The 26,213-nt window shown below is 38.5% G+C and overlaps 1 protein-coding gene across 3 annotated transcripts in view; it reads left to right on the top strand.

Annotated features, from left to right (window-relative positions):
- Positions 1 to 26,213, top strand: part of RGS17 (regulator of G protein signaling 17) — a 91,991-nt gene that overhangs the window by 51,495 nt on the left and 14,283 nt on the right. For 2 of the 3 annotated variants that reach the window (XM_034991054.1, XM_034991056.1), the window contains exons 2-3: positions 9,868 to 10,011; positions 26,115 to 26,204. In XM_034991054.1, the coding sequence (XP_034846945.1) occupies positions 9,893 to 10,011; positions 26,115 to 26,204 (209 nt within the window). In that variant the 5' untranslated portion in view covers positions 9,868 to 9,892. Of the gene's footprint in view, positions 1 to 9,709; positions 10,012 to 26,114; positions 26,205 to 26,213 lie in introns of those variants that run through there. The other variant, XM_034991055.1, reaches the window with a different exon arrangement.

Here is a 26,213-nt window from a genome sequence, read left to right as displayed (position 1 = left end):
TAAAAAAGGGTACAAAAATTTGACAACCCACCCTATAAGAAATGATCTCTCAGCAAGAAGATAGTGATGGAAATCTTCAACATCTGTAGCTTGAAAACATAGTACCACACCAACTTTCTGGCAACATTAGGAACAGTTCTTTCCAGTGCTATCTTGAGAGGACTGTCACTTATTGAATGCTTACAATATGTATAAAGATTTGTTCCAAGCATTTTACATATTCAACCCATTTGATCCTTACAGTAATAATGATGTACTGAGGTGTTCTATTATTATCAATCCCAAAGGGACACTTTGGGAAAGGATAAAGAACACTTGACAGTATGTGTTAGAGCTGTAAGAATTGTATGTAAAAATTTGAAATCTCTGCCTTGGGAAAGTAGATTTTTTTTTTAATAATCTAAGGAATCTACCATATTCACTGTCACAATATTCAATATTTATTATGCATCTACTATTGACAGAAATTACTGCTAGATTCCAGGAAAACCAATATATATGAGATACATTTTTTTCTTTTTCTCCTTTCTCTTAAGAGTTTTACAATTCTATTGGGAAACAATATATAAACAAAAGAGATGAAGAATAATATTAGTCAATGCTCAAGAACTGACAATATGATCTACAAGAGTGTAGAAACTGATAAAAACAGGGGTTCTCCTCTCCCTCCCAAATGTATTTTGAAGAGAGTAGTTAACTTGGTCAGCCTATTTCCAGAATAGTAACTTCAGAACTAAGGTATTTCCTCAGTCTCAGGAGGCTGGGTGACTCATTCAGTTAAGTGTCTGACTCTTGATCTCAGCTCAGGTCTTGATCTCAAGGTCATGAGTTCAAGGCCCGTGTTGGGCTCCACACTGGGCATGGAGCCTCCTTAAAAAAAAAAAAAAAAAAAAAAAAGGTATTTTCTCAGTCTAACCATCCATGTAAAATTGAGGCCTCTGTACATCAGCCTCTTTCAAAGGGTTGTCGAGCCTCCATTTGAATACTCAAGAATACTTGGCTTGATACCAATCTCAAAGGTAAATGAAGGTCTCATCTGAGTATCAGACAGACTTTCCATAAATGGAAGCAAGAGTCTTAATTGCTTCTATTTGTCAATCCATCTTCTAACATTTGGGATCTTACCAAAGCAGATCTATATTTTCTCCTACATGACATCACTTCAAATGTTAGAAAGTTATGATTCAGATTGTCTGTTTTTTCTCCATTAGAGCAAACATCTTTGTTCTAAAAATAGTATTTTTTTTAAGTTTTTTTTTTTTTTTTTTAATTCATGAGAGACAGAGCGAGAGAGAAAGGCAGAGGGAGAAGCAGGCTCCCAAGGAGCAGGGAGCCCGATGCGGGACTCGATCCCAGGACCCTGAGATCATGACCTGAGCCGAAGGCAGACGCTTAACCATCTGAGCCACCCAGGCACCTTAAAAATAGTATTCTTATGAGACTTTTGGGGGGGGGTTTCTTTTTTTTTTATTCTCCTCCTTCTAGTCTTCTGAACATATTTCAATTTCTTTCTTAACTTGTGGTGACTGTAATTAAACACAACCATTTAACCAGCCCAGAGAAGACCCATCACCAGCTTAGAAAACATGTTTTAGAAAACATGCTTCTATTAATGCATTCTAAGTTTTCATTAACTATTTTGTTTACATTGTACTATTGATTAATACTGAATTTACTGTCCAGTAAATCACCTAGAATTTTTCATATGCTCCTTGTACGCCATGTTTCTCCCATCCTCGTCTTACGAAGTTTTTTTTTAGATCCAATCTCATATCCTTATATTTATCTTTTTAAATTTCATCTTGTTTTATTTTGTTCATTGCTCAAACTGTGAAGATATTTTTCCAGTTGAGATATAAGTGACATATAACATTGTGTAAGTGTAAAGTGTACAAGTGTTGGTTTGACACATTTATATATTGCAGTATGATTGTAGCATTAGCTAACACCTCCATCATATCACATAATTATCATTTCTTCTATGTGGTGAGAATATTTAAGGTCTAGTCTCTTAGCAGCTTTGAAATATGTAATATGGTATTGTTAACTGTAAGCACAATGCTATCATCTCTAGAACTTCCTCATGTTCTAACTGCAAGTTTGTACCCTTTGACCAGCATCTCCCCAGTTCCTCCACCACCAGCCCCTGAACCACCATTCTACTCTGTTTCTACAAGTTCAGCTTTTTTAGATTCCACATAAAAGTGGCAGCAAACAATATTTGTCTTTCTCTGTCTGCCTTATCTCACTTAGCATGTTGCCCTCAGGGTCCATCCATGTTGTTACAAATGGCAAGATTTCCTTCTTTCTCATGGCTGAATAATATTCCATTTTACATACATATATACATATATATGTATGAAATATATATGAATGGAATATCATTATATTCCATTTTATATATATACACATATATACATATGCATATGTATACATATATACATATGTGTGTGTATATGTATGTATGTGTGTATATATATGCATATACACACACACACATACACACAAACACACCACATCTTTATCCATCATCCATTGACAAACACTTAGGTTGGTTTCCATATCTTGGGTAGTGTGAATAATGCAACTACAATGAACATGGGAGTTCAGGTATCTTTTCTAAATCCTGTTTTTATTTGCTTTGGACATATACCCAGAAATGGGATTGCTGGATCAGATGGTAATTCTATTTTTAATTTTTTGAAGAACCACCATACTTCAAAACTTTCATGTTTTTCATGTGGCTAAATCAATTTATATTCCTACCAACAGTGCGTGACTATACCCTTTTCTCTACATCCTCAACAATACTTGTTATTTCTTGACTTTTTATTAATAGACAGTCTAACAGGTGTGAGGTGATATCTCCTTGTGGTTTAGATTTGCATTTCCCTGATAATTAGTAATGTTGAGTATCTTTTCATGAATGTGCTGGCCAGTTGAGTGTCTTCTTTGGAAAAAAGCCTATTCAGTTCCTCTGCCCATTTTTTTTTTTACTGGATTGTTATTTTTTGTTATTGAGTTACATGAGATCTTTATATATTTTGGAAATTAAGCCCTTTGCCAGATACATGGTTGCAAATATTTTCTCCCCTTCTGTAAGATGCCTTTTCATTTTGGTGATTATTTATGTTGCTGTGCAGAAGATTTTATAGTTGAATGTAGTCCCACTTGTTGATTTTTACTTTTGTTGTGTAAAGATGGTTTTGATCATTGAATGTGATCCTGGAAAGGGGGAAAAAGCAACATGGAGTAAAACTGTGATCAGGTGGAAATGAGATCAAATGTCCTCCTTCTTGAAAGATACAAGTAATGCCCCAAAACAACAAAAAAGCCCTCCCTCATCACTACCTCAGATTTATTGGTTTACCTTGCTAATAAATTTACCGAAGCTTTGAGGGGGGAAATGATGATGCTCAAGGATTAATCTTTATTCCATAACAGCTTTCCCAGCACCTCACTGTAAGAATTAAATTAGGTGGCCAGTGTGAGAGGAGCAGTCTGGGATGCCACTATCCATGCTCCCAGCCCTGCTGTGCCCCTGGGTCATGGGCCCTTCCAGGGCCACACAGCTCAGACCCTAAAGTCCTAATTTTGTGCACAAGTATGTACTTCTCTGCAAAGGAGAAACCAATTTCCCTTGCCTCATTCTCCTCTAGCCTGCGAAATTAATTAGTTTCTTGACAGTCTATCTCCCTAGGGAGTTTGGAGGAAGGAAGAATTGGCCTCCCCATACTCAAAATTGTTTGACTTTTAGTCCTTGGTTATGCACCCTTTTGCAAAACATTTTTTCTTCTTTTTTCCTTTATGACATTAAGAAAATTTGTTTTGCTTAAAACTAGAATCAGTTACCTCTAGAAAAGAAAACTATAACAGTTACACAGATTTTCCCTTCTGTATTTACAGATAAACCCCGTGAATTATCCTAAGTACCACTGTTTAGAAGGACACACAGGAAGTAGATGCAAGTAAGGATTCCAGGATGTGAATAGCCGCTATTCGCCATGCCTCTTCACCCAGAGAAAGTCCTGTCACTAAGTAGCTCTCTCAATAGTTTTTCCTCCCCCTCTGTGTGTGTAATTCTTTGGACAGTGCAGCTATGTAGCAAAATATGACAACAGACTGTTTTTCTTATATATAGTTGTATGCCAGGCAGCCCAGGAGAAGTGTAGACTCCAAACACAGTTGATAAAATACAGAGTATAAATACCGAACTGCTGGGTATTCAGGGACACATACAGATCAGTCAGAAAAATAGAAGCAACCAGCTCTAAATGGTATGGGTATTTACACAAGAGAAATCAATGAGTAGTATTTTCTCTTTTTTTTTTTTTTGTCAGAAGGAAAATATTTATGACACAACACACACAATTACCTCAGAAAAGCACAAAGAAAGCATTCGCCTGTAATTTCTTTTTAATTTTTTAAAAGATTTTATTTATTTATTTGACACAGAAAGAGAGAGAGAGAGAGCACAAGCAGGGGGAGGGGCAGAGGGAGAAGCAGGCTCCCCTCTGAGCAGGGAGCCCGACGCAGGGCTCGATCCCAGGACCCTGGGATCATGACCTGAGCTGAAGGCAGATGCTTAACTGACTGAGCCCCCCAGGTGCCTCTGTGATTTTTTTTCTAATGAGCCAAAGGACTTAGAAAACAGTGAAAAGTCCTACAAATCTACCATAATATTTGAACTCCTTTTCAATGCTTTTAAACTACACTATTGCACCCAACATGGCATTTCTCTATGAATTTTCCAAAATTGAATATTTAACAGTGAGAAAATGAAGGTATTCAATTCTCAAGAAGGTGATGAATCTTTCTGCAAACTTCCGGGATAAGATATAGATAAGGACCTCTGGTATAAAGCTGTATTGTATTTATGTATGTGTGTATGTGGGAGGGGTGGGGGGGTTCCGAAGAAAAAAATATAAATAAGTACAAAAGATAAATACTCCTGCATGCAATACTCCAATTAAACAAATATTAATATTTTGTTACTGCTTCAGGTCTTTGTAAAAGAAATGATCAGATAGTTAAAAATCCCCTCTTTTTCCAATCACATTCCCATCATCATCCCCCAGAAGCATCCAAAGTCATGGCTCTAGTTCATGCTTTTATTACTTTACTATATATATTATCTGGAAATAAAAGGTAATTGTTTTGTGTAATTACAAAAATTAAGTTAATAATACAGGCTATATTTAATATTTTACAGCTGTTTTTTCCATTCAATGTTATTTTACGATCTCCCAGCTGAATCTATAGATCTAAATTATTCGTTTTAAGTGTTGTTTTATATATCATCATATAATGAGATCACCATTTTTATTCATTCCTGAAAAGATGAAAATATGGATTGTTTCCCATTTAAGATTTTTTTTTTAAAGATTTTATTTATTTATTTTGACAGAGAGAGACACAGCGAGAGAGGGAACACAAGCAGGGGGAATGGGAGAGGGAGAAGCAGGCTTCCCGCGGAGCAGGGAGCCCCATGTGGGGCTTGATCCCGGGACCCTGGGATCATGACCTGAGCCGAAGGCAGACGCTTAACGACTGAGCCACCCAGGCGCCCCTCCCATTTAAGTTATTAAAAATACTGTCATTAATGTCTTCGTATGCATATGTGAAAGTTTCTACAGTGTATAAATATGAGAGTGGAATTTGTTAGCTACACTGTTATGTAGCCAATATTATTCTTCAAAATGATTGTATGAGAGCTTTTTGTTTACCCACATCCTCTCTCAAAATTTGGTACCCTGTGACTTTTTAACTGTGGGGAAATTGGTTATGGAATAATTGTTTATTTGAATTTCTCTCATTACTAGTTTTGAGCATTTATTAATCTAATTTGGGCCATTTATATTTTCCTCTTCTATAAACTGCCCACACATCTTCTTTGCCTATTTTTCTATTAGGTTATTTGTATTTTTCAATTGTGATGTGTTACTTCAGTATTACAGATAATAATCCTTTGTATCTTCTAGTCCAGTTTTCATTTTTCACTTTATTTATGTTATCCTTATTTGTTCAAAGGTTTTTGATAAATTAGACTATATCAAAAATAATAATTTCCTTTTTGCCTTAGTCTCGTAAGAAATCCTTTTCCTGCCCTGAAACTATAAAAGCATTTTTCTATATTTTCTTATCAGAGTTTTATAATTGTTTGTAACATCTATCCCTAATTCATTTGAAGTTGGTGTGTGTGTGTGTTATAGCTTAAAGATGTAGTTTTTTTCATGTTTAAATCAAATTGTATCAACACCACGTGTTGAACCTTTTCTGAATGATTAATGGAGGTGTCCTCTGATTTAAGCCAGGATGGCATACATGCCTGAGTCTGTGTCTCAGCTCTGTACAAATTCTTTCTGCTGATCTACTTATGTATTCCCGTACCAATGACATACTGTCATAATTATTATTGTTTCATATTATTGACATGATATCACCACTTGTTCTTGTCTTCAGAAATATCTTGGTTTACTTCTGCCCTTTTATTCTTCCACATAAATTTTAGAATCCCTTTGTTGAGTTCCATGAATGATTCAATTAGAATTTTTATTACAGTCATATTGAATTTATAGAATAATTTGGGACAATTAACATTTTGAAGATACCCCATTTCCCCACTTGAGAAAATAACCTATCTCTATCCAGGTTTGTTTTGTATTTTTTGATAAAGTTTTGTAATATTTTCAAAAAGTTCTTGCACAACTTTTTTTAGAAATATTACCAGTTGTTTTCATTTTTATAATTCATTTGAATGATGCCTTTCTTTCTCTGATATATTCTAATTAGTTATTGGTAGTATATTAGAAAGACATTGATTTTTGAAGCTTAACCTGGTATCCTCCATGAACTTTCTCTGTTAACTTCATTTAATCTCTTGGAATTTCTTTGTAGACAACCATATCACTTGTAAATATTAAAATGTGTGTTTTCCTTCAACCCTTATTTACTTTTTCTTATTTTATTGCACTGGCTAGGAAATTAATAATTTTCAGTGTTGGGTGTGATAGAGTTTATTGTCCTTTTCTTGTCATCAGTGAAATTGCTTATAAAACTCAGCACTCAACAAACATTTTTGTGTTATCTACTATGTACCAGGCATTGTTACAATGAACAGAATGACAAAAATCTCTACCTTCATGGAACTTATTTTCTAGTTGGTTAGACAAACAAGGGTGGATAGGTTATGCTTGGGGTGGAGTAAGGGAGGTGTGATTTTTTTTTTTTTTATTTGACAGAGAGAGACACAGTGAGAGGGGGAACACAAGCAGGAGGAGTGGGAGAGAGAGAAGCAGGCTCCCCGCAGAGCAGGGAGCCCGATGCGGGGCTCGATCCCAGGACCCTGGGATCATGACCTGAGCCGAAGGCAGACGCTTAACGACTGAGCCACCCAGGCGCCCCGTGGGGAGGTGTGATTTTAAATAAGATAGCAGGGAAGGTTCCCCTGAGAACGTAACATAGGAGTAAGGATGAAGTCAAGCACTGAGGGAATAGCCAGTGCAAAGGCCCTGACACACGACTGTACCAGGCATGGTTGAGGAATAGCAAGGAGGCCATTGTGTTTAAACAGAGTGAGCGAGGAGGAGAGAAAAGGAGATTCAGAGAAGTGATAAAGGACCAGATTGCCAAAACATTGGCTTTGACTCTTGAGTAAAATGAGAAGCCACTGGAAGATTTAGAGTGGATTTGGGTGGAAGAATCTTTGCTGAAATCACCTACTTATTTTTAAAAGACTCACTTTGGCTGCTGTGTTGAGACTAGAATGGAATGGAATGGGAAGAGAAGAGATGAGATGAGGAGTAGCAAAAACAGAAGGGAGTGGAAAGGAACAATAAAGAGGCCTTGCATTTGCTGATCTGCTGATGTGAGGTCTGAATTAAAGAGAGGAGTCTAGGATGATTCCACAGGTTTTTGTTTTTTTCCCCCTTGATCTGAATAATTAGATAAGGCTTTTCATTTACTGAAAGTGGAAGAATTGTGGGAGCAACAGATTGGTGGAGGAGGAAAGAGAGTCAGATTGGAACATGTTCCTGAGATGGCAAGTTGAGAAAGCCAAGGGGAGACGTCAGGTAGGTAGTTGGATAGATGAGTCCTGAATTCGAGAAAATCATCTTTACTGGACTTGTAAATTTGAGAATTCTGAACAGGAAACAGGTCCAGTAAAAGTCTCAATGAGTTCATCAAAAAAATGACAGAGAAGTTCTAGGGACAGAGTATTGTGGCCAGCCAAAATTTGGAGGTGAAAGATGAGAAAAGGAAAGAACAAAATAGACTGAGAAGTGACTCGTAAGCTAGAGAGCGAATAGGTGAGTGTGGTGCCCAGAAAGACAGGAGAAGAAAGCATTTCAAAGAGGATGGAATGATCACTGTGTCACAGGTGCTGATTGGCCTGGAGATATTGATAAAAGGACTCTTAAATTGAACAATCTGGGGACACTGTGATACATATAAAAACAGTGTTAGTGGTGGGAAGGAAACCCTTCCATTTCCCTAATTTATGTGGTCTTAAATTTATTTCTAGACTGTTCTAAACAGAGAATCATGGGATTTTACTTTAGCCAGTCATTAATTAAGTCCAACATCATTATTTTTATCAATTTTCAGTACTTAATTGCTTCTTATATTTCACTCTTTCCTCTGACTTTGTTTTCTTCTGAAGTAGATTATATACCATATATATTATGATAACCTTTTAACTAGAAATGCTACAAGAATATATAAGCATTTGCCCATGAAAATTCTTTAACTACATCCCTTATGTGAACACAGAAAAAAAATTTTTAATACATACCTTATTCTCCAATTTAAAAAAGTCAATGCTTGAAAACATAATTTTTAAAGCACGAGCTCACAATACCAAAATAACCCAAAGTACATGATGGTTTTAATAAGTATTGCTCACAGTCACACATGACATTGTATGTATATGATTTACATACGTTGCATATTTCTGAAAAAATCATGCAGTAGAATTCATTTCTTTTTTATGAGGTCATGCTATATTTGATATTATTCTACTCAAAGTTTTTTTTTTTATCCTCAACAAAGTCCTAGGTCATCTATACGTAGGTGACAGCTCATTTGGCCTGCTTCATAAGGTCACAGGTAGTTCATCCTGTACCCCAATATTTTTCTCATTTGCCATGATATCGACATTCTGCCAAAGTAATTTCCCTGGATTTGATGACTTTTTATTTTTCCACGATTCTCTACTGAATGAAAACTCATCTGGGATGGTGGAGGGAAGGGAGGTGTTACCTTTGCAACAGGGACTCCTAACAGCAAAAAAGGCACTTTGCCAATATATATGATCAAGATTTGGCCCCTGAAGGGCGAGTCAGACGGAGATGCAATGTCTTAAAAGAAGCTGAAAGAACACCAAAAACAAACTTGGTCTTCCTCACAGTGTTACATAGTTAGAACCCTTGCAAGCTGATTTGTAAAACTCAATGAACCTGACTGTAAGTGAACACCAGGGGAGAAACAAGTTATGTACCCCAGCTACAGTCATTTAGAGGTGTTCACCAGGGAAAGCAGATGAAATCCTTCTTGAGTAAAGAAAGAAGTTAGACATAAATTTTCCAACCTTGTCTCTTTTACCTTACCGACTTGATTTTGATTACATGACAACGTCGTTATGATCATTTTATGTAGCAGATAAGGGTGGAAGTTTGTCCCTCAGGTTTTTAAGATGGTCTCCTAAAAAATTTTTCTTGAAAATTTTTAATTGGACTGCTAAAGCTTATTCATTTTTTTTTTTACCTTCATTTATCTCCCATCCCAATTAAACTATGTTCCCTTCAGCAGAGGCAACAGATCTTTCTTTTAATTTTTTCATACCTTCTGTTTTCTCTCTTCTTTCAGCCAGTTGGGTACGAAAGTAGCTGAAATGCGAAAGAGACAGCAATCACAAAATGAAGGAACACCTGCTGTGTCTCAAGGGCCTGGAAACCAGAGACCCAACAACACGTGTTGCTTCTGCTGGTGTTGTTGCTGCAGCTGCTCCTGGTATGTGGCTCTCTCGGTAGGACCCCCCACCCCCACGCTAGCTGGGGACTAACTAGAGTGAATTTGCAGCTTCGTTCTTGGGATCCTGGAAACCGCTCAACCTGTCTCCTTTTCCTCCCTTACAAGTAGGAATTATTGGAGACCATCCCTGGGAATAGAATATTTCCCCAGAATCTACATTTAAATTGAGAGTAAGGTAAACAGTTGAAAACTTACTTTTTTATCCTCTTTTTCTCCATCCACCCTTCTTAAAGAGATAGGTAAAATGAAGATTATGGTTATAGACTTGTTTAACCATAAACAATATTCTCCAATGTTCTGGAAGGTACAAGAACATGAAGATAATATTCAGCAGTACTGTACATCATAGTCGATGTTGTGTTTTAGTTATATGCTGTTTCACAGGATGTTGATCATTCCGTCACGGAGCCACAAAACTGTGAGTCAGGGTGGCCCTTCAAGCCACAGATGCCTGATAAAGGACAGAGAAAGAAGTGCCCCAGATCCATGTCCACAGGTCTAAAAGGCCAGGGGCTATGATGGGTATGAAGGCCAAGTCAGTCAACTAAAATCTCCAAACTGAGAGCCAGAGAGCCTGCTTTCCTTGGTGATTTTATCACTGACAGGTCCTGGGACATCATCCAAAGTTTTAAACTCTGCTTTTGGTTTCCTCATTGGCAAAATGATAAAGTTAGACAAGCTGATTCCCAAGGTTCTGTCTAATACTAAACGTCCGTGATTCAGGCACCTCGGGAAACCTGCTCCAGTTCCAAATTCCCCAAGTGCCTTCCAGTAAGAAAATCTGCAAGACCCAGAGTCCTAGGATTTATGTGGATGAGATTCCCCAGGGGGATGCTAGACTTAATGGAACTTTCCATAGAACCATAAGTTTTGGGGTCCTTTAAGATCGAATTTACAAGTGGATCTTCTGGATTAGTAGTGGTCCTCTGGATCTCCCCCGACTTATGTCAAAGCTCTGAAGAAAGGCCCAAATATTTGAATCATCTTCTTGTATATGATCTCCGCAGTTTCCTGACATCCTTTGAGGTTATTGGTATGATATGGTGGCATAATATTCTATCATTGTGGCCGAAATAGATGAAACTTGTTATGCTTTAGTGGTAGCCTTGGTGTTAAACAAGCTCTGTCCCTTTTAGGAAACTTCATTTCCAGAAAACCATCAGACATTTTAGCAATTTGGAAAGTTTAGGTTTTATAAATATCAAAATTGCCTCCCAGATGATGATTCTTTGTTAAGGAAAATCATAAGTGACTCCTTTTCCTTCATTTTTAAGCCTTAACTATTTCAGATGGAGGAAATATTTCACAAAATTTTATGTATTTTTTTTATCATTTATCACTCCTAAAGAGATCATCTATCTCTGGTTTGAATCCATGGAGTAAAGTGTAGTGACTTAATGTGGTGGTTTGGAAGTCAGACTCCCTGAGTTCAAATCTTGTCCTCATCATCACTGTCTGTTTGGCTTTTAACAAGTTACTTAATGTACTCAAATTCCTCATATGTCAAATTATAGTAATAAGAATCCCTACTTCATAAGATTGTTGTAAACATTAAACGAAATAAAACACGTTCAAGCTGAAAACAGTGCCTGACACATAGTATGCATTTAAGAATTAGCTCAGTGGGGGGCACCTGGGTGGCACAGTCGGTTAAGCATCCTACTCTTGGCTTCAGCTCAGGTCGTGATCTCAGGGTCGTGAAATTGAGTCCTGCATCAGGCTCTGCACTCAGCACACAGTCCACTTGGGATTCTCTCTCCCTCTGCACCCCCACACCCCTGCCTTTGCGTGCTCTCGTGCGTGCTCTCTCTCTCTCGCATTAGCTCACTGGGTTATAGAACACTTCATATTGGCAAAAATAAAATCTCCTTTATAAAGAGGAGCTGGCTTGAAATAATGTATGTATATATTTTTAAAGATCTGCCTATGGATATAATATAAAAACTAATCTTAGAAAGGAAAGCTATTTTATTTTAGATTCTGTGTAAGACGTCACAAATATGAAGTTTTATTGCACTATATTCATTTGCTGTCAAACAGCTATTTGGTGAGATTTGTTTTTTTCCTCTCCTACATATATTTAGTGAGACTTGCTTTTATAAAGTGCACACTGAATAACAAAACATTCAACATGAGCTCTTGAGCATCAAACTGTCAGAGAACACAGACTATGGATGGAGAACAAAACAGTTTTTGGAAGCTGCATTAACTCTCCACACCTCTAAAGTGACGCTGATTTGAGCTCAAACACTTGGTGCATTGGATGAGGGCTCTGAGTTCTAGACTCAAGTGTCATTGTCAAGAACTATGTTTGTTAGCAATGAGTCATGGATGCCTGAGTCTAAGCCATAAAACAAACATTCTATAAATTTATAAATGACAAATCATAGATAATTTATAATGTAAACAACTTGAAAAAAAAGAAAGTTAAATTGCCTTAACTATGAATTCTAATTGCGTTATCTCATTGCAAATGAGAATCTCAATACGTGCATTTTGAAAATATCATTATTTTTTTATTTTGAGTTTAAGAAAAAAAATTTTAAAACCTTATTAGAGTGGAAAAACAAAAGAAATAAACGTTCTTCAAATTTTCCAGGGTAGGTCAGAGGAGCAGAACAGAAGGAAACACTAAAAAATGTTAATTTGGAGACCAAAATAAAGTTAGAAATCAAAATATGAAGTGTAACTGTCATTTGTAAAAAGGAACAGTTGTCCCGTAGCTGATTTCTCCTCCTTTTAAGGAAATAGAATGCTAGGAAAGTAAATTTCTGTATCTAATAATAAATACAAATGCCTCACCCTAGCCTTACACATTATAGGTTTTTTCAACAACATAGTATTTCCCTCAGCTTTGCATTTCTCTTTCATATTTCAGTATCAGCTCCTCTCCCATATTTAAACTTATTCCTATCTTAATAAAATTACCACTGTGCTTTGGAGGGAGGGGGGATGAAACAGAGATGAAGTACAAAACTGCTAAATATTTCCATAGTTTCCTTCCAACATCTAAAAAGTTGGGACTTAATCCATAATGACTTGTTAAGCCCATCTGTTCTCTGTCCCTTTCAAGGAACCACTTCTGTCCCCAATTCAGTCTCTTTCCCTTCTCTCCCCACAGCCTTCCATTTCAAGAGGAGAAAATAAGGGAATGTGGTTTAGAGCATGTGAGCTGTGTAACAGAAATGAATCACGGAGGTCTGAGTTTGGGCCGTAAAACGAACCATGTATAAATTTGCAAGTCCTTCTATACGTGGGACTAAGCTGTTCCTGACCAGAGGACAGAGAGTTTTGTGAAGACCACTTATCTAAAGGTTCAAGGTTGCCACTGTGAAAACTTAATGTTCCTCTGACATCAAGATTCAAACAGAGGTAGTTAACTCTCTTCCCTTTTCTTGGTGAGAATGAAATCTTTGAACGATGTGGGCTCCCCACCAAATTGCCATCTCCAGGACAGTAGGGAGCAGTGAGGACGTTCACACACGTGCACTCGAGATGACACGTGTGACGGGGCATCGCAAAGTAGAAACTGCTGTGGGCTCCCAAAAGTAAGGGCCTCAAGAAGGAGACGGAAAAGTAGAGATTTCAAAATTTACGTCAAGCTTAAAGCTAATTTCCAGATTGTCCCGCGAACCCTCTTCCAACATCAGAGGTTATGTTAAAATAACCCAGATTGTTGTGTTTTTTTTCCAAAGAAGTCTTTAGGTGCTAATCCATCCCTGTGTTAGTTCCTTGTTGCTCCTGGTGGTGTCCTATCAAGCAAGACAGATTTCCATGTTCAACCATAAAAAATCAGAACTCAAGAGACTTCACCTCTCATCTCTCAATCTCTCCAAATGTTCCTATTGACTTCTCAGGCCACTTGGTGGGAGTGAGGGGATGGCTCCAGGGGAGTCGGGCTGGGAGCCCCAGCCCCAGGGAATGGCTCTGTCCTTAGCTATTTTACATATTAGACTTAGGTATAAGCTTTAAAAAAAAAAAAAAAAAAGATTCATTCATTTATTTGAGAGAGAGGGAAAGAGAGAGCGGGGGGGAGGGGCAGAGGAAGAGCGAGACAGAATCTTAAGCAGACTTAAGCAGACTCCACATGGAGCCCAATGCGGGGTTCCATCTCACGACCCTGAGATCACTACCTGAGCAGAAACCAAGAGTCGGACACTTAACTGCGCCACCCAGGTGCCCCTAGCTTTTGGCTGGAAGAAAAATTGGCCTTGTTAAAAAAACTAATGTCTAGAAAATGCTGTGTCTAATGTTCCAGATAAGGAAACTGAAGCCTTCCCTAGTCTCACGAAGCTCATTGGTGACAGAAGTGAGGCTAAAATGCACATGTCTTAATATCCAGTCCGTTGTTTTGTCCACTTGAAGATGACACTTCCAGACTTTTCATTTCTTGGTTTGATATGAACCATTTCAAAACTTCTTAGTTTTCAAATTGAATTCACAGTCCTCATGCACTACTGTGTATTGCCTACAAGATTTGGCCCACTGCATTGGATATTCTTCATTCTCCTCAGGAGAAATTGTCCCACAGACTGAAATTAGCTAGCCCTGTGAAAGCTAAAATTCTCTCCCTTTTGGCACATGACTTCCCAGAGTTCCCAGACCATGGGACAGATCCTACTAAGAAGGGCTGGAGAAAGAAAGTTAAAATTAATTCAAGTCAGAAGGAGGCAAGGGGCAGCTTAGAAGGAAAGGCAGCTCCTCTATAGGAGGATCTGGAGAGGCAGAGAAGGGGAAAGTCAGATGGAATAAGCCTTCTAGAATGTGGAAGAGGAATGCCAGCCCCCACCTTGCCCTGTGGGGAGTGTGGGAGGAGCTGCCTGAGAGACGCCTTCAGAGAGCTGGGTGCCAGGTAGGGTCAGAGCAGGAACAGGGGCTATAGGAGGCTGAGAACACAGGAAGTGTGCTTGCCATGGAAAGGGAGTTCCAAAGAAACAAGGAGTATCCTCAGAGTGGAAGAGAGAGAGGAGCCTCACTCTAGCAAAGAAGCCCAGAGGCTGATAGGAGGAAAGATACTGTAGGTATCGGGGTTGGGAGTGTGTTCTGGGACAGGGCCCTGCATGGGCACATGAGTGGGGTACACTGGCCTGGAGATCCCAGTTGACTTCAGATCATTTCAGGGTCAGACTCAGAGAGCATCTCTCGAATCTCTGTTGACTCACTATCTGTGGTGATGTGGTGAGGGCCACCTGGGTCTGGATGGGCCAGGGTGTGGCAGACGTCTGAGATGACCTTGGCATTGAGCTGGAGCTCTTCATACCCGTGGCCATGCCTCCCTCTGCCCTGAACAAAGCTGAACACAGGGAGGGCCAACTCACTCTACTGGTTTTCATATTAGTGAATTTCCTTCTGTTTAACATGGGTTTCTGTTTTGGGGGTCAATACTTTTAAAATTTATTATGTGGATTTTATAGTTGAATTCATAAAAGTTCATATCAGTCAGTTGGCACTGAACATTTCTGTAAACATATACTAAAGTTTCATACTTTAAAATAGTCAAAAATAAGTTAGCTATTAACATATTATTGACACATAGTAGGTGTTTAATACTAAGGTGTTAAATGGATGACTGAATTTGGATTTTCTATTTGAGTCCAACTTTATAAAATATGAAAATTCGTGTCTCAAAAATTATTTTAAAAAATAACAGGCATATTCAGTCAGGCCTTTGTATATTATGTGGCAGGTGATGCTTATTAGGCACCAGATTTCTTCTCATGCACCATCTTCCTTCATTCTCCCTTGTGCATGCGTGCGTGTGTGTGTGGGTGTGTGGGTGTGTTAGCAGTAATTAGTAGTAGAGAGGGCCAAAGGTTCTGGGGGAGAGCACCAAAATCTCTTTAGTGTTTCTGGGATATAAAGTCAAGAAGGACAAACTAGAAGGCTGAAGAGATAGGCAGCAATAAAATGCCTTTAGTGCTATATTAAGGAATAAGGACTTCATACTGCTTTGGATATAAGAAGTGACTGAAGATTATTAAATGAGGAGACAAAGCCCATTGTATATTTTAAGTCTATCCTTCTGGAGGCAGTGGAAAGTATGTGGGAGGACAAGACAAAAAACAAGGAGAATATTAGGAGGTTTTGTAATAGCCTCAGTAAGAGATGTTGGGGTCCCCAAATAAAGCAATGATAAAAGGAATGGAGAGATTACCAATTCAAGAGACACTGGATGTACAGTCAAGAATTTGCAATAGATGAGGAAGAGGAGGGGAGGATACCGCCATGCTGCTTGCTCCCGTGGCCAGGTTGATGGCGGCCCCATCAAATGAGAGGACACAGCAGTAGGAGGTTGTTTAGGGCAGGACAGGTGGTGAGCTGGACTTGCTGTGTTGAAGGCACCCAAGAGTTAGCTGTGGAATGAAGCTGTGAGCTAAGGATGGACACCTCAGGAAATTCCAGTGTTGAGAGAGAAAGCAGTGCAAGTGCCTCATACATGGAATGCAGAGAAGAGACAGTCTGAGGGGTAACACAAAACACAGTCCTGGCACAGAAGCCATGAGAAGAGCTTCACAAAGAAGGAAATGACAGACATTGCCAGTACCCAGCACACCAGGGTGGTCCAGTGCGGTAAGAATCATAGGACATCTTGTCACCTGGTCTTCTTGGTGAGCTCTGGGAGAATCAAGCTTCTCTTTAAAGTGCCCAAGGAGGGGGTGCCTGGGTGGCACAGTCGGTTGAGCGTCTTCCAACTCTTGGTTTCGGCTCAAATCATGGTCTCAGGTTCATGATCTCAGGGTCGTGAGATCGAGCCCCACATTGGGCTCCACACTCAGTGTAGAGTCTGCTTGGGATTCAGTCTCTCCCTCTGCTTCTGCCCTGCCCCCCAAGTAAGTAAACAAATCTTAAATAAATAAATAAATAAATAAATAAATAAATAAATAAAGCACACAAGGAGGAAGAATTTAGAGAGAAAAGCTGCCCACAGTGAAAATAAATGCTCCCCTCCTCAAACACTGTGAGGCACCCTGATGTCAGGTGAAGGTTCAATCTGAGGAAAGATGGAGTTCCCTTCTTGATTTAATCAAAGCAAAATTACTCAATATCTAAAGCATTAAGAAATTCAGCCCTTTAAATTCCAGACCAAATTCATTAACTCTCTGGACAATATTTAAGAACTTCCCCTCCAGCCTCCCCAAGTCAATAATAATACCAAGCATACGATTATGACATTTTTGCTACCCCTACCCTATCTACAAAATGTAGTTGTTGTTACATCAGATTGAAATAAGTATTAACTCTTTATTTTTTTCTTCTCATTAAAACTATTATTTCTTTTAGGCCTGGCTTACTTTTTCAAGGTCTAGGCACAATAGACCTATTAAAATATGCCTGCTATTTTAGGACATCATTCAGGAATTACTTGTTCCTTGTCAAATACAATAATAAAATCCACTTCTTCTGAATATGAAGTTTATTATGATATGATTAAGTATGATAGATCTGCGTAATTGGGTTGTAGAAATCTTGTAACTTTCAATGCTATAAAATTTGTATCTTTGTATCAGATGTCAAAATACTATGTATCAGCGTACACCTGGGAGCATGGGTTCCTAAGTAGAAAGCAAATTTTTGCCATTGCTAATTTTTCTATAAAGCACCATAGATTATTTAAAAGTACAGGACCATTTTAATCAACTAATTCCATAAGTAATGGCAGAATAATAATTCCATGTGTTTTATTATAAACAGATGTCATCTTGCCATATTTAAAGACTATATACAAATTCTAATACATCTTCCTCATATAAATAGCCTACTTACAAGAGACAGCAACACTGGAATTAGGCCTGAATGTGTCCTTGTTCTATGACCTACAACTGTGAAACGTTCGGCAAGTGACTCAATCTTTCTGAGCCTCAGTTTCTTCATCTGTAAGATGTAATTAATAACATTCATAAGTCAGTGAGTTTACATTTCAGTACGTTCTAGAGGTCCTGAGTAATCCCTTATTGATAGGTATTTCTTCTGTCCCCCCAACCCCCCATGAGTCTCAGTCCGAAAGGAAATTACCAGATTTTGTAGGATTTGACCACTCTATGCTTACATGTTGTCAGTGAATGTAACAGAACCCGTTCCTGCATTCTCTGTCCCTGGCCCTTTCTCCCGAACTGTCACATTCACCTGCACAGGTACAACTCAGCATTCCTGGAGCATGCACCACACTGCCATAGGATTCCCAGAGGGCTGTATGTTCATTCTATTCAGGGGCTCAGTTTCTCCACAGATCAGGATTATTGCTTTCAATCCTAATTGTTCTCAGGGATGCTTCCCGCCTCATCCCATACATATTCACATACAAAGGAATTAGAACATAGCAGGCGAGGGATGCATGGGGGGCCGGATGAGTGACCAGCTATCAGATGTCTTTCTGAGTATCAACTGCTAGAGTCCTAACTCTTTCGCTCTGCTTTGGATGAAAGGCACACAAGTTAACCAAAACCAGAAGCTTGAGCTCCAGCTTAACTGATGCATTTAAAGACTGAGATGACTACTTGCCATTTTAATAACAGTGTCTACTAACTAAATAGAAGTCCATTTGGCCTTTTCAGATCCAAGATATTTGCTTTCCCACAAAAGCATCAACTTAATTATGGCTTACAGGAAAAATTACAGTGGGTTGAAGGAAGAACTTAAAATAGGATTTCAGTCAACCTGAGAACTGAAATAGATTCTGATGATTGGCGTGTATTATATAAAGTACATCTAAATATTCAATCCTGTACTTCTCTTAATTTTAAGGGGGAGAAAAAAAGAAACCTTGTTTATGCCAAATAAATAACTTTGGTTATTTAACTAAAAATAAGCTTTACATTGGGGCGCCTGGGTGGCTCAGTTGGTTAAGCGACTGCTTTCAGCTCAGGTCATGATCCTGGAGTCCCTGGATCGAGTCCCGCATCGGGCTCCCTGCTCGGCGGGGGGTCTCCTTCTCCCTCTGACCTTCCTCCCTCTCATGCTCTCTGTCTCTCATTCTCTGTCTCAAATAAATAAATAAAATCTTTAAAAAAAAATTAAATTAAAAAAATAAAAAATAAAAAAATAAAAATAAGCTTTACATAATGGATCCAGATTTTAACTATGTAATAACTTGTTAGCAGTTGGCCTTCTAAATCAAATGTGTCGATGAACTAAAATACATAGCTTGGAGTTTGAAGTAAAAATGTTATACCAATGGAAAAGGGGAACCTTTGAAACCCATCTTTTCAAACAGAAGCATGTGTCGGGAGAAATTGGTAGCAAAGAAAGAGAGGATGAGTAGATAAAAAGATTTGTCTTCAGTTTCCATGCATTAAAAGAAGAAATGATTGCTTACATATAGCCCAAACTGGAATGAAAATCGTTTGGAGAATCTATTCTCGAAATGGCTCTTTTAAAGAATTCTCAATTAAAAAAAAAAATTCCTATCTGCTGCTAGATAGAAATCTTGTCATAAGAACATATGACTTATGGGGCGCCTGGGTGGCTCAGTCGGTTAAGCATCTGCCTTCGGCTCAGGTCATGATCCCAGGGTCCTGGGATCGAGTCCCACGTGAGGCAAAAAGCATGCTTCTCTCTCTCCCTCTGCTGCTCCCCCTGCTTGCACTCTCTCTCTCTCTCTGTCAAATAAATAATATCTTAAAAAAAAAAAAAAGTATGACTTAAGTTCCATATTACCCCAGCAAGAGACATCAGAGTTCAAACAACTTATTATTGGAAAGGATAACTATAATGTTAATAGGATTAGGCTTGCCTTTTTTTAAAGACTAAATTATTCCTAAGTCAAATGACTTAGGGCTGGGGACTATCCAGAACATTTTCTAAATACCAAAAAGGAAAAATGGGTGCAATTCTGCACACCTCCCGAGATTAAAAGTATCCCCTTCAAGTTTGATTATTTCACTCACAGAAAAACTGAATGACTCCTCTCCAATTCCTTAGAAAGATATAATTATCAAACCTCCACACACATAAGAATAGATATTTTTCCAAATAAGGGTAATTACTCCCAGAAACTTCCTCAATTTTCTTTTATTCAGATTTAATTTAAAAGGATATTTATAAAGGCAACACAGCCATCTAGTGGGCAGATTTTTAACAGTGGATTATTTTATTTTGGAGAGGTTTAAGTTTATGAAATAAAAACTTAAGCCAAATAAAATACTCGTTTTATGACACATGATTCTATTTCTCATATGTCATATGATTATTACACATGATTATCAAAAGCAGGGGGAATACTTTTAGGGGCAATGTTTTGTTTTGTTTTTTTAGACAAGCATTGTATCACATTTCCAAACACAAATTTCTAGCCACCATTCCCATCCCCACATACCCCATTCAAAACCGAGCCATTTTTCCAAAATGTATACATAAAACTGATGAGGTTGAAGTCATAGGCTTGACGATAACTGATTTGTTTATGTGAGAAATTATGGATGGCCTATGGTTACTGCCCCACCTTCTGGTGCCTTTTCTCTTCCGTTTGTCGTCTTTTCTAAGCAATGTATCGGTGCCGTTCTCCTTTCTGCATTCCCTTCTCAAAGTTACTCTGCTGATGGGAGCAAGTTGTACTTCCCAGGAGGCTCTTGGCAGTAGCAACACCTGATCTGCAGTCATGAGTAGCATCCTCTCTTCTCTTCCTCATTTAGGCTTTGCTGTCAAAACCCTCTGTATCACTCCTTCCTGGTCATCTCAAATTCCAGGGAATTAAGAAATTGTTCCTTGCCAGTATCTACCGTATATTCAGCCCTCTGGGCAGTAACTCCTATAGCCCAATAGCCATGGGACAATTCCAAGAGAGAAGGCATTTGCACGCAGTCAACTGGTTTGTCCTGAGGTTTCCCGCTTCCAAACATTGAAGAGCAATCCATCTTTGTAAATAACTAAGAAGCTAAAAAAGGCCACAGTTAATTCTTTTATATAAAGAGAAGTGGCATTGAGTAGTGAAGATGAACATGAGACCAGAAGTCAGAAGATGGGAGTTCAAGGCCAGCCCTGATATGATTTAGTTGTGGGAATGGTGTAGATCAACCTCGGGGACTGTTTCCTCTGAAATAAAATGGGAATGATGAATAACAAATCCCCTGCTTACCTTACAGGAACAGTTGTGAGGAAGAAGTAGTAAGGTAATGTATGAGGAGGGCTTTTACAATAATGGCAGAGTGTAAGGCTTTATTTCCTCAAGTTGAAATTAAAAGGTCTTTGGTAAACGTGGAATTGTCATTTCAATATGTGACTAATTTGCCCTTACATTTAATGAAGCATGTGTAATAATTTGCCTTTTTGTCTCAAGTTTTTAGTCTTTGCTTTGCAACCTTGTGTAGTGGGTCTTAACATTATCCCCTTATGAGAGGAGGAAAATAAAGCAATAAAAGCAAAAGTCATCATAAAGGAGGTATATTTACTTTTGGAGAGCACCTCATTGTCTTCTTGACCTGTTACATAAGCACACCTCACTGCCTATTCTAATGTATCACTGCCACCCTGAAACATCTGATCGGCCCATTTTGATCTACATTTATATCGTGCCTTTTTACAACTCCCAGCCTCTTACATGTGACTTTCCCCCCTCTGCTTGGAATTCCCTTTGTCCCGGTCTCATCTGAAACACCTGCCTTCATTGTTCAGCTCAGTTTAATCATTACCTCCTCTGCAAAGCCTCTCTCAGTTCTCTCATGCAAAAGTGTAGACACTGTAACTACCTAAGAAACATTATATGCATACCACTATTTTAGCTCTCATTGCAGTGCTGTGTGATGCTTATTACCTGTCAGAGCTTTTCACTTTCAGAGGCTCTGTCATATTCATCTTGAATTTCCAACCCAGGCAACATTGCATGAACCAGGTGTCTCATACATATTTATAAATTGTTGTTGACTCCTAAATAAAGCTGTGGTATTATTTTACCATGGTATTTTTACTGGGGGAAAAAAATGAAACATTTGAAGAATAACCTACCAATTATTTTTCAGAGTCTGAAGGATGTTGATTCCATTTTTGCACTGGAAAATTTGAGGTAGAAGCTGTTAAATAAAAAAAGAAAAACTGATACACTGTGAGAATTTTAAAATACTGAATAGTATCTGTCTTTACCAATGACAGTGGATCTTTCTTGAGCCTTGATGTCATAGTGAATTAAATTCAAGCATCCTATTGATTCTTCAGCTGAGATTTTGTGTAAATTTATGTGGTTTTGCGATCGGCCCCCATTCTAGAGTTACCATGGCTACTGCAAAGTTTTCATCTTATTTGCAGCCATTTCAAGGGCTCTCCCTAAGAACCAGTTGTTTTTCCTACAAAAGTAGACTGTCTTCCAAAATAGGCCCCACACACATCCATGATGATGAATCAGTAGGTAAGCTCTGTAACGGGCAGCAGGTAATGTTTTCCCCACCCTACTCATTCAGCGCCCCTGTAAGCAAACAAAAAATTCACCCACACACAAGGAAGGCATATTTCCTTATTTTCTGAAATGTACCAAATGTATTTCTCCCTTCTCAAAGTCACCATTCTATAGAATTTCTAATGGGGTTTTAAATGCTTATTTTCGTATACTTAGCCTAGATTATTGGCACTGTCTTCTATAAAATACTTAAGCTTTGATCAAGACTCCCACAGTGAGCATTATACATGCATTCTGTTCTCTTTATGGCTTTAGTTGCTTAAAAAGCAGAAATGTTAGTTAAGAATGTTACAAACATTGTAAAAGTGAGAAAAAAAACATGTCTCCACATGACTACTCGTGACTGTTAAACTTGGTTTACTTTTAGAGCGTTTCTCAAGCACATGAACTATGTATATGTTGATTTAGAGCAAATATTTCCTGTCATTTATTACCTTAAAAAAAAAAAAAAACTCCACTATATTACTTAGAACAAGACCAGCTGAAACTTAGTCATTCCTAAGACATAGATGGTAAGCAGTCTAGTACCAACTCTGTTACCATTTTATCCATTTCTCTTCATCTTTTTAAAGTGGCATTATTAGCAGTTCTTCATAACTGGAACTTTGAAACCAATTTTTTAAGAATGGTAGTAAAGGAAAGTTAATTAAAAGGACACTTGACAATTGCTGAAAGTCCATTTCTTTCTACAGGGCAATATTTAATCCAATATTAGATCAAGAAACGGAGTAAACACTGAACAGTTAAGCAGTTATTGAATATCTGTTATAAGCAGTTTTAGTACAAATGTGTGTCCATATTTTACCATCTGTGGAAATGAAAGATACAAACACAACCCAATATTTCATGATGATCACTCTAATATGGTGGCATTTGGGATGTTTGTAAATATCACAGAAACAGATATCAGAGCCAGAATTCATGTTCAGAAACTTGTGAATCACGCATGTGGATTCCAGATTTGTTACTCTACAGCAAAGACACAATGGAGAACAAATTTTTTTTTCTAAGATATTGCCTAAAGTGAAGTATAGCTGCATTTGTGTGCACACTCTTCGGGACACTGTGGAAATGGAACAGAAATAAATTCTCAAGGAGTTTATTATTTACTCAGTGAAAGCAAGCTCATTATCTGGCCTTTTTATGGTACCTTACCGTGTATGTGCGCACATACGCATACAAGCTCAGTAAAGGTTGGCAGAATGGGTATTAATATCCTATTTAAATATGATCTCTCCAGAATTTACAAAAATTTTGCACATTTTATATATTTGGCGTCATGAATTTCGCCCAGGAAATTTCACAGGATGTTGTCAATATGTATTCCTACCTCCTCCCACCCACTTTCCCATAATTACTGGAAAGATATCAAATTCCAGAAAAGCACTCCTACTCAAAGATACTTTGAGAGGGTAATGGATCTCCTCTCAAACACACCCTTGACAGAAGTGTGTCGCTACATCGAGGGCTGAGTGTTCTGGACTACCTCAAGCTGCAGATATATTCACAGAATCCACACGCAGACACATAAACAACAGTGCTGCTCTCTCTGAATCCCACCTCACTGTTTTCCCCGTGGCTACCCCACACCGAAGGCATGGAGGGTTCTAACCCTGGAACTGCTGCCTCTCTGCAGAGCACTAGTCAGTTTGCTGGGTGTTTAACGATCAGCGTTTCTGCTTCCCAGAATCCTTTGAGCCACACCACTTTTGCAATTCCCATTGAATTCTCTTTTTTTTTTAAAGATTTTATTTATTTGACAGAGAGAGATGCAGCGAGAGAGGGAACACAAGCAGGGGGGAGTGGGAGAGGGAGAAGCAGGCCTCCTGTGGAGCAGAGAGCCCGATGCGGGGCTCGATCCCAGGACCCTGGGACCATGACCTGAGCTGAAGGCAGACGCTTAATGACTGAGCCACCCAGGCGCCCCTGAATTCTCTTTTCTCCGGGTAGTCCACTTTCCCAAGTACATTTTCCTATCTAATCTCTTTCAGTTGCAGATTGGCCTCTCTTCCTTAGATTCTTCCCTTTCCAGCATTCTCTCTATCCTTACCCTTGCTCATGAGAATCAAAGAATGAATTAATGTTTGGGTGCCCGGGTGGCTCAGTTGGTTAAGTGTCCGACTCTTGCTTTTGGCTCAGGTCATGATCTCATGGGTTGTGAGATTGAGCCCCGTGTCGGGCTCTGCACTCAGCACGGAGTCTGCTTGAGGATTCTCTCCCTCTGCTTCCCCCTCCCCCGCGTTCGTTCTCTCTCTCAAATAAATAAATCTTTAAAATAAAAAAAAAAAAAAGGAATGAATTAATGAGCCAATGTCTCCACTTCCATTACCAAGCTTCTCAGATTTAAGAACAATGGCTTGTTGGAATCCTTGTCCTACTAACCCCCTTCCTTTTGCTACAACCTTATTTAGTGCCCCTTTTCTGCATTCACACAAGTAGTATGTTGCCTCAACGCCTATCAGAGAGCATGGTTTTTAATAGATACTCAATAAAGATTACAGATTTGTGTGACAGAATTGGATTCACATTCCAGTCATACAACATATTTCATGTCCAACGTTGGGCGAACCTACTAGACAGCTCTGTGGCTCAGTTTGCTCATCTATAAAATGGAGATAATAAAACTAGAGAGAAAAAGACAGTGCCTGACACATAATAGGTACTAGGAAATAATAGTTTCCATTTCCCCTTGTTGAACAAATGAATGTCTGACAAACGAAAGACATGTTATCTGGACTTTTGCTCTCTGACAGGCTCCAATGAAGCTTCTTGGCTCCTAGACCGAGGGATCAGTTTGCTAATTCAGTAGCTTGACTTTTCAAGGCCATTGAGCCATCCCAACCACCCTGCTTCTTAGTATCACCCATAACCTCCCTCATTACGTTTCATTTACACCTAGAACCTTGGGTGTTCCACTCTATCGTGCTGCTCAGCAGAGGTTTCCCTGAATCAGACAATTCTTGTTCTGAGTGACTAAAGCCCATGGGATTATCCTAGCTCTTGCAATCCTGCAGAATTTTCAAATTTACATCCTAGATACACAGAGACTCCTCCGACCCAGTGGTCCTACCCAAACCCTCACAGTGGCTGGCCTGTCCCTCCCAAGACATTGAAGACTGACTAAATGGGAGGAAAGGGCAAAGACAAAAATATAAATCCCATAGTTCGAACTTGAGTGGATGGAGGAGTGATGGTATCAGGGACAGAACACCTAGGATGCAGAAAATGATGATGTGAATTTAGCAAATTTTGTTTCAGAATCTGAAACATTTTATCTTTTTAGCTATCAATGGGAGAAAATAAATGGAAAACAAGCTATAAATAGAACTAACCAAAAGTCAAAATGACATTACTCCAAAGAGTAACAATGATTCATATCAAATATTAAAGCACATAATCATGTGAAGTATCTGGGAGATGTTAAGTAATTCAAATTATGTAAGGATGAAGTCAATGTATAACAGTATCCATTTTTGAGATTATTTACTTCATTATTTTATTAAGTAGTGAACTTAATAGGCTTCCCCATCATTTTTAAATGGTGTCACTCTTTGTACACTTCATATATATATACATATATATATATTCTCTCATAGTTGAGAATAAAATTCTTCTGTGAAATAGTTTCCTGCAAATTTTTTTCTTTTCTTTAAGTAATTGGTTTTCCCTAGACAAAATAAAGTGTTATACTACCTTGCAGCCTCACTGTTAGGAATGAAGAAAGAGGGGAAAATGCAGGAAGACCCACACATACCACAAAAATGGAGAGTATCCAAGTCCTGGAGGAATGGTAAGTATG

Source organism: Mirounga leonina, unplaced genomic scaffold (assembly GCF_011800145.1).
Source record: "Mirounga leonina isolate KUSES-001 unplaced genomic scaffold, KU_Mleo_1.0 Mir_53, whole genome shotgun sequence".
Classification (NCBI taxonomy): Eukaryota; Metazoa; Chordata; class Mammalia; order Carnivora; family Phocidae; genus Mirounga; species Mirounga leonina.
This window is presented reverse-complemented; position numbering and strand designations above follow the sequence as displayed.